At 69.9% G+C, this 8,954-nt stretch overlaps 1 protein-coding gene across 1 annotated transcript; it reads left to right on the top strand.

Moving 5' to 3' along the window:
- The first annotated feature begins 715 nt into the window (after positions 1-715).
- Positions 716-8,484, top strand: PHC2 (polyhomeotic homolog 2). The gene is given in 23 exon segments (XM_059834736.1): positions 716-775; positions 777-806; positions 808-862; positions 957-1,114; positions 1,190-1,267; positions 1,361-1,522; positions 2,347-2,385; positions 2,387-2,451; positions 2,535-2,564; positions 2,566-2,611; positions 2,614-2,676; positions 2,678-2,714; positions 2,717-2,749; positions 3,491-3,627; positions 3,630-3,820; positions 4,615-4,669; positions 4,938-5,097; positions 6,799-7,007; positions 7,124-7,253; positions 7,408-7,522; positions 7,623-7,764; positions 7,857-8,163; positions 8,264-8,484. Coding segments are annotated over 23 exon segments (2,457 nt in total). The 3' UTR covers positions 8,419-8,484.
- Positions 8,485-8,954: the final 470 nt, after the last annotated feature.

Genomic DNA, 8,954 nt, shown 5'->3' on the forward strand with positions numbered 1-8,954 from the left:
CCTCCCTCGGTCTCTCTGCTTCCTTCCATCCCTTTCCTACTTCCTTCTGTCCCGTCCTCCTTCCGTCCATCCTTCTGTCCTTCCCTCCTTTGTCCCTTTCCTACTTCCCTCATTTCCTTCTGTCCATCCGTCCCTTCATCCCTGTCCGTCCTTCTCTCCGTCCGTCCTTCATCCCTGTCCGTCCTTCTCTCCATCCCTTCATCCCTGTCCGTCCTTCTCTCCGTCCGTCCCTTCATCCCTGTCCGTCCTTCTCTCCGTCCCTTCATCCCTGTCCGTCCTTCTCTCCGTCCGTCCCTTCATCCCTGTCCGTCCTTCTCTCCGTCCCTGCATCCTTACCTTCGTCTATCCCTCCCTTCCAGCCATCCCTCCGTCCGTCCTTCCTTCTCTCCTTCCCTTTCCTCCATCCTTCTGTCTGTCCATCCCTTCCCTACCTCTCTCCATCCTCCTGTCCGCCCTTCCTTCCGTCCATCCTCCCTTTCCCCATCTCCCCCCCGCGCTGGGGGCTCCCCATACCCAAACACATACCGCGGCGGGTCGTGGCAGCCTCACCTGCCCGTCGGCACAGGTGTGCCGGCACCCCGGCCGTAACCCTGCGCCGAGGCTCGGAGCAGACATCGGGTGCTAACTTTGGGTGCCGCGGGTGCCCCCTCTCACCCTTTCTTGCCCCCAGCTCTAGCCTGACCCCCACCGCCTCGCGGCGCCCCGGCAAACCGCCATGGAGAACGAGCAGCTCCCAGCGCCTCCGCCTGCCAGCAGCGCCGGCGGCACCGCCACGAACGCCCAGCAGCACCGGCACCGCCCGCCCACACTGCTCCCCAGATCTCCGTCTACAGCGGCATCCCCGACCGCCAGACTCGTCCAGGTAGGATATTTTGGGGGGCTGGATGGGGGGAGCGGCGTTTTGGTGTCGGGGTGCAGCCCGGGGACCTGTTTGCACCCTCCCCCCTCCCCAAAAGTGATCCAGCAAGCGCTGCACCGGCAACCCAACACGGCGGCGCAGTACCTGCAGCAGATGTACGCGGCGCAGCAGCAGCACCTGATGCTGCAGACGGCCGCGCTCCAGCAGCAGCACCTCACCAGCGCCCAGCTCCAGAGCCTGGCCGCCGTCCAGCAGGTACGGGACGCCACCCCAGGGGCACCCATGGTGCTGCGGTGCGGGACACGGCTGACGTTGGCTTTTCTCCCCCAGGCGAGCCTGGCGGCGAACAGGCAGAGCGGCTCGTCGGGTGGTAACGGCGCCCAGCCGGCACCGGCACAGCAACCCACGGTGAGTCCCCCGTCCCCTCCGGCGCCCGTCCCGCCGGCACCCACCCACCCATCCGGCGCGGCACCCCAGCCTTCTCCTGCCGCCCCGTTGCAGATCAACCTGGCGACGTCGCCGGCAGCCGCGCAGCTCCTGAATCGGGCGCAGAGCGTCACCCCCGGCGCCTCCGGCATCGCGCAGCAGGCCGTGCTGTTGGGCAACGCCGCCTCGCCCGCCCTCACCGCCAGCCAGGCCCAGATGTACCTGCGGGCGCAGATGGTAAAGGGCGACCGTCGCGCCTGGCGCCCCGCCCCACGGCGCTGGGGGGTGCCCGGGACCCTGTGGGGTGCCCCTCATCTCACTGCGGGGTGGCAGGGACTCGTAGGGTGCCCATGTGGGGAGGCTGGGAACCGTGGGGCACCCGGGGGTCCCGTTGCGGGGTGGCTGGCACCCACAAAGTGTCCGTCGTCCTGGTGTGGGGTGGGCCGGGACTTGTAGGGTGCCTCTCGTCCAGCTGTGGGGTGCCCGGGACCTGTGGGGTGCCCGTTGTCCCACTCTGGGGTCGGCAGGACTCGTAGGGTGCCTGTGGTCCTGCTGCGGGGCAGCTGGGACCCTATAGGGTCCCTGACCCCTTTGGGTGCCCTGCTGTGGGGTGCCCAGACCCATAGGGTGCCCATCAACCCCCTGTGGAGTGGCTCAGACCCATAGCGTGCCCGTGGTCCCACTGTAGGGTGCCCCTCATCCTGCTGTGGGGTGGCCAGGACCCGTGGGGCTGCCCCTCGTCCCACCGCGAGGCTGCCGGGAGCTGGAGGGTGCCCTTTGCCGTGGGGGGGGGGGCAGTTGGGACCCTATAGGGTGTCCTTTCCCGCGCTGGGGGTGCCCAGACCCTATAGGGTGCCCGTCCCCTGCCCCCCTCCTGGGGCGCACCCAAGGGACAGGGAGGGCACTGCCACGCCAGAGGTCCCTGGGGACACCCCGTTGTCACCCCCGCCCCACGCGTGCGCCACCCCGTAGGACACGGGCGGGGGGGACGCACACAGATTGGGTGCCACCCCCCCACGGCGGGGACCAGGCACCCACTCTCTGTGTGCCCCCCCCTTCAGCTCATCTTCACGCCCACCGGCCCCGTCAGCGCCGTCCGGGAGTCCCGAGAGCCCCGCGCCGGCACCGCCGCCGGCACCGCCGCCCGCCCCGCCGCCCCGCCACCCCCCCAGGTGAGCCCCCCCCTACACCTCCAGCCACCCCCCCCCAACCCCCCCCCTCCCCGGGACCCCCCTGACCCGCTGCCGTTGCAGGTGCACAGCCTGGCCCTGCGCCCCGCGACCCCACCTCCCCGCCCTGGCCATGAAGCCCCCCGGTGGCCCCCCACCCGGGCCGGCCCCCCCCGGGGCCCCCCACCCGACCCCCCCGCCGAGCACCTCAAAAAAGCCGAGGGGGCCCGACGCCCGCGCCCACCCCCTGGCCCGTGCCGCTGCCCCCCTGCCGCCCACCCGCTCGTCACCCCAGGTAAGATGCTGTGCTGTGGCGGAAGGGGCACCTGTGGGTGCTGGGGGAGTCACAGGGAGGGAGCGGTGCTCGGGGGGGGGCGTTCACTCTGAAACCTAACGATGGGCCTCATGGTTTTCTTGACTGTATGCGGGACCGGCAGCCCTGTATACCCACTTCAGGGTGTGTCACACCCCCCCGTGGGTGCTCAGAAGGTCAGGGCGAGGTGAGCAGGGGTGGGCGCAGCCCTCAGCCAAGCAGCCTGCGAGGCGTTCATTCTGAAACCTAATGATGGCCCGCACTGGTGTTTCCTGTGTGTCAGCATCCCGCTTGTGTTTGGGACCTGTGGGCCTGCACACCCCTTCAGGGGCCCTGCCTGGGAAGGGACTCGACACCCACAGCACCCATAGGGTCCCAGGGCCCCACGGGGTGAGCCTCAGCAGTGGGGTATGGGGGGCTGGAGCCGTGAGGGTATGGGCCAGGGGACCCCGTGGGGTGATTGAGCCTGAGGGTGCTGTGCTGGTACAGCTCCCAAAATGGGGGGGGATCCCCCCACCGGGACAGCCTGAGCCCAGCCCCTCCTGCAGCAGCAGCAGCAGGAGCTGACAAAGCTGGTCGTCAGTAGGCACCAGAGTGAACAAACGCTAGCGTGAGGAGCAGCCTTGCGGGGGGGGGGGGGGAGGATCCTGGGGGTGGGGTCCATGGGGGCTGAGGTGCCAGTGACGAGGGAGGGGTCCCTGTCCCCCGTCGCTGTCCCCGCAGCCTACACCCCGCTGCAGCCCCCCCAGTTCCTGCAGCAGCCGCCGAAGCCGATGCAGCCGCAGCAGCAGCAGCAGCAGCAGTTCGTCATCCAACAGCAGCAGCAGCTGGCGCCCCGCGGGCAGCACCCCCGGGCCCCACCGCTGCCCCCCAACTCCAACCCCTGCCCCCCGCCAGCCCCGGCCCGGCCCCCCAACCCAAAGCGGGGGTCCCCCAAGGAGCGGGGGGCGAGGGCGGCCCCCCCAACGGTCACCCCGGCTGCCACGCTGCCCCCCGCAAGTTCCAGCACGCCTCCGCCGTCATCCTGCAGCTGCAGCCCCGGCCGGCGCCACGGTGAGGGGCCTGTCCCCCCCCCGGCACCCCCCGAACCCCCCGACACGGTTTGGGGTGCAAGGGGGGGTGGGTGTCATCCGTGTGCGTGGGGAGGAGGGATGGGGGGTGCATGGGGGGGCCCGGTGTGGGAACGGGGGGGTTTGGGGGGGCTGATGTGCGCACACGCGTGTGCGTGCACGTGGGGGGGGTGCAGGTGCCTGATCCCTGCACGCGTGTCTGCACGCGTGTAGCGGATCTGCGCCCGGGGGCGTGTGCAGATGTGCCTGATCCCCACACGTGTGCTTGATCCACGCGTGTCTGCACGCAGACAGGCGCACACGCGTGTGCCCCATCCCTGCGTGTGTGTGTGTACCTGCTCCATGTACGTGTGTGCGCGCAGGTTGGCCAGATCCGTGTGTGTGTGTGCATGCCTGATCCATGCACGCGTTGTGTGCACGTGTGCACCTCATCTATGCACCTGGGTGCTTAATCCACGTGTCTGCTGCATGCATGTGGGCGCACACGCGTGCCACATCCACGCACGTGCGTGTGCATGTGTGCACCTGGTCCATGCACACGAGTGCACAGGTTTGCCACATCCATGCACATGCGTGTGCATGCGTGTACCTGGTCCGTGCACACGTGTGCAGGCGTGTTTGCCTGATCCACGCACAGGGCGTGTGCACGTGTGCACCTGATCTGTGCATATGGGGGGTTGCATGTGCCCCATTCCTGCACGTGTGTGCACGTGTGCTTGATCCGTGTGTCTGATCCATGCACATGCGTGTGTGCACGTGTGCCCCTCATCCATGCAGGTGTGTGCACGTGCGCTTGATCCGTGTGTGCAGATCCATGCGTGTGTGCATGTGTGTACCGGATCCACGCACGTGTCTGTGCAAACATGCATGCCCGATCATGCGTGTGCGTGCGCACACGTACACCTGAGCGTGACACGTGTGTGTGTGCACACGTGTGCCCGATCGAGGCACGTGCGTCTGCCAGATCCACGCACACGTGTGCGCGCGGGACCCACGCACGCCTGTTCACGCTCCCGCCCCGCGCGTGCCCGCCCCTCGCACACGCGTGTGCGCCCGCCTGACCCTCGCACACCCGTGTCCCCCCCCCCCCACCGCCGCAGCCCCCACTCGGGGTCCCCGAGGGCACCCGCCGGGACCCGCTGCCCGCCCCGAGGAGCGCCGAGAGCCCACCCGCCGCCCCGCCGCAGCCCCCCGCCCTCTCGCCGCCCGCCGCCCCCCCGGGCCCCGACACCCCCGAGGGCGAGCGGCCCCCCACTCACGGTAAGCCCCACTCCCACCCCACGGGCACCCACTTGTGGGGCGGAGCGCCCCCCCCCCCCCCCCCAGGTGGGCTGCAGCAGGGGGAAACTGAGGCACGGGTGGGCACGCGGTGCCTGCGGGGCTCCACCTGTGACCGCGGGGGCCCGTGGCGGCGCCCCACGGGTGACACAGTGGGGTTGGGGGGGGGATAGGGCTGAGCACAGGGCCCCCGATGGTTGTGGGGAGAGGGGGGGTCCGCGCCACGTTGGCCTCGCCCGCGTGTGTCTGCGGGGGGGCGCCCCTCCCCACGCGTGGGCACGGGGCGGGGCCAGGCTGCGGGGGGAGGCGTGGTCACTCCTCCCGTGGCCACGCCCCTTCCGTGGCCACGCCTCTCCCCGTGGCCACGCCCCTCCCGCGGCCCCGCCTCTCCCCGCGGCTCCGCCCAGCGGCCCCGCCCGGCTGGCGGCGTAGGCGCGCGCGCGCGGCGGCGGCCAATAGGAGCGCGAGGGGCGTGCCCAGCGCCAGGCCCCGCCCTCCCCGCGCAGCCGCCGCCGCCGCCCCGGTCCCGGCCCCGCCGCCGCCGCCGCCACCGCCTTTGTCCCCGCTCCGCCACCGCCACCACCACCCGCACCGCTTTTATCCGCGCCATGGGGCCGCCGAGCCGCTGAGCGCCGCCGGTGAGTGCGGCCGGCCCCGCCCAGACCCGCCCTGGCGGGGCTCGGCCTGGTCCGGCCCGGCTCGGCCCGGCGGGGCGGCGGGCGCTGACCTCACTTCCGCATCCGCCCCCCCGCACCCCCCCCCCCCCCCCCCCCTCCCCCGGGTCCCGGCTCCGCAGCCGCGGCCCGGGCGCAGGTAGGGGCGGAGGGAGCGGGCTCCGCCGCCGGACAAAGGTGGTGGGGCCTACCGGGGCCTAGCGAGGCCTACCGGGGCCTCCCCGGCACCTACCGGGCCGTGCGGGGCAGATGGGGCCTTACTGGGGGAGATGGGGCCTTACTGGGGCGTATCAGGCCTTACTGGGGGAGATGGGGCCTTACTGGGGCGTATCAGGCCTTACTGGGGGAGATGGGGCCTTACTGGGGCGTATCAGGCCTTACTGGGGCGTATCAGGCCTTACTGGGGGAGATGGGGCCTTACTGGGGCGTATCAGGCCTTACTGGGGGAGATGGGGCCTTACTGGGGAGATGGGGCCTTACTGGGGCAGATAGGGCCTTACTGGGGCGTACTGGGGTAGAATCGCGTCTTTCCGGGGTAGATGGGGCCTTACTGGGCTTTGCTAGGGCGTACTGGAGCCTCACTCAGGTGTATTGGGCTTTACTGGGGCGTACTGGGGGCTTACTGGGCGGATCTGGGGCTCTTGAGGATCTGCCGGGGATTTGGGGGTTTGTAGGGATCCAGCGGGATATTGTGGGGCTCTTCGGGGTGCACTGGGGGGGGGGTTGGGGGCTCCCTACAGCCCCCCCCCCCCCCCCCCCCCATGATACACAAGGGCTCTGGGCTTTACTGGGACCCACTGGGCTGCACTGGGAGCGTCAGCAGCTGCTCACACCCCCCCCCCCCGCCTCCTGTCCCCAAAGCAGCCCAGCTGTATGGTAATAGGGGCCCCCACGTCACCGCCGGCGTCACCGCGTCCCCCGTAACCACCCGTGTGTGTGTCCCCCCCCCACTTCGCCGCCGCCCCGCTCTTTGCCTCGGCGGGACTGACGGTCGCCTTCGCCCCCGCAGAGCCGCCCGCCGACCGCCTTCATGCTCAGTCCCAGAGCCTCGCCAGCGTTCCCGGCATGACCTCGGGGACCGGGAGCTCTGCCTCCACCGTCGCCGGCGCTGCCCCCCACAATGGTGAGAACAAACCGCCCCAGGCCATCGTGAAACCCCAAATCCTCACCCACGTTATCGAGGGCTTCGTCATCCAGGAAGGGGCAGAACCGTTCCCGGTAACGTATTCCCCCCCTCCCCTTCCTCTTTCTCCGCGTCCGGATCCTTAGTTTTGCTGGTAGGGCTGGATTTTGGGGTGGGGGGGGGGGCACCCACTAGTGTTTTTCCGTCCCAGGTGGGGCGCTCCTCGTTGCTGGTGGGGAACCTGAAGAAGAAGTATGCGCAGGAGCTGTTGGCTGAGAAACTTCCGCCGCAGGACAACACCACCACCACCGACTCCGAAATGGAGGAACCCTATTTGCAAGGTAGCGCCCGGCCCCCCCGAAACGGTTTCCTCCCCAAGCGGGGTACGGCGGAGCTCCCCACCGCTACCGTCGAAGCCGGGTGACGTTTTTGGGGGGTCCCCCGCGGCTGAGCTGGTTGCGTTTCTCTCTCTGGGTGTCCCTGCGCGCCCCCCAGAATCCAAAGAGGAGGGGAACCCCCCCAAACTGAAGTGCGAGCTCTGCGGCCGCGTCGACTTCGCTTACAAATTCAAGCGCTCCAAGCGCTTCTGCTCCATGGCTTGCGCCAAGAGGTAACCCCCCCCCCAAAAAAAACCGTCTGCCCCCCACTTCCCCGCAGCCCCCTCGGCGGGATCCGGCCCCCCCCTCCCTCACCCCCCTCCCTCCCCGCAGGTACAACGTGGGGTGCACGAAGCGGGTGGGTTTGTTCCACCCCGATCGCAGCAAGCTGCAGAAACCCGGCGGTCCCCCCCACGGCCGCCGTCGGACCTGCAAGGGGACGCTGCCCCCCCTCAGCAAAGACACCAAGAAGCAGGTGAGGGCTGGGGGCCGGGCAGGATTCGTCCCCAAATCCGGGGTGACGCACTCACGGGTGGGCTCTGAGGCCGGTGCTGCTCCGTCCCGCAGCCGCCGGTTTCTCTCCCGCCGGGTTCGGTGCCTCTTTCCGTGACGGCGTCGTTGCAGCTCAACCACAGCCAAGAAGATTCGAGTCGTTGTTCGGATAATTCGAGCTACGAGGAACCGCTCTCCCCCATCTCGGCCAGTTCCTCCACGTCCCGCCGGCGGCAGGGCGAACGAGACCTGGAGCTGCGCGAGATGGAGCTGCCCGACGTCCACGTCCGGGACCTGGCGAGCATCGGTCATCGCTTCCTCCCCAGCGAGCCCAGCAAGTGGAACGTGGAGGACGTCTACGAGTTCATCCGCTCGCTGCCGGGTGAGGACTATTCGGGGACGCCCCCGCCAACGGTTTTGGGGGGCGGGTTGGCTTTTTGGGGAGGGTTTTCTGAGCATGGCCCCCCCCTCCCTCCCTGCAGGCTGCCAGGAGATCGCGGAGGAATTCAGGGCGCAGGAGATCGACGGGCAGGCGCTGCTGCTGCTGAAGGAGGATCATCTCATGAGCACCATGAACATCAAACTGGGACCGGCCCTCAAGATCTACGCCCGCATCAGCATGCTCAAGGACTCCTAGAGCCGGTTGGGGGGCGGGGAGGGGGGGAGCACCCATGGGACCCCCCCTAAACCCCTGCCCGGCCGGGGGGAGGGGGGCTGGGGTGGGGGGGGAGCCACTTTTGAGCACAAGCGAGCCCCGGGGCGACCCCCGGCCCCGGGGGTGTGTATATAGCCCGTAGCTATAGCGTCCCCCCGTATGGGGGGGTCACCCCCCCCAACCCTTCTCCAGCAGGGAGGGGGGGGGTCCCCGCATCTCCCCCGTGTCCCCCCCCCCCCCCTCCCCAAAACGGCAGGGCGAAGCAGGACGATTGCCTTAATGTGTGCCCCCCAACCGGGATTTGGGCTACCAGCCCCGGGGGGGTGTTAGCCCATGGCGGGGGGGGGGGGCGTCTCGGGGTGCCCAGGCGCAGAGGAGGTGTCACCCACACACACACCCCACACCCCCACCCCCATGCTGGGCTGTTTTGGGGGCACCTTAGTAGAGGACGGTGGCGGCGGGGGCCCCCCCAGGCAGGTAAGGACCCCCCCCCACCCCCCCCCCCCCCGGCCACCACG

Source organism: Gavia stellata, unplaced genomic scaffold, assembly GCF_030936135.1.
Source record: "Gavia stellata isolate bGavSte3 unplaced genomic scaffold, bGavSte3.hap2 HAP2_SCAFFOLD_578, whole genome shotgun sequence".
Taxonomy (NCBI): Eukaryota; Metazoa; Chordata; class Aves; order Gaviiformes; family Gaviidae; genus Gavia; species Gavia stellata.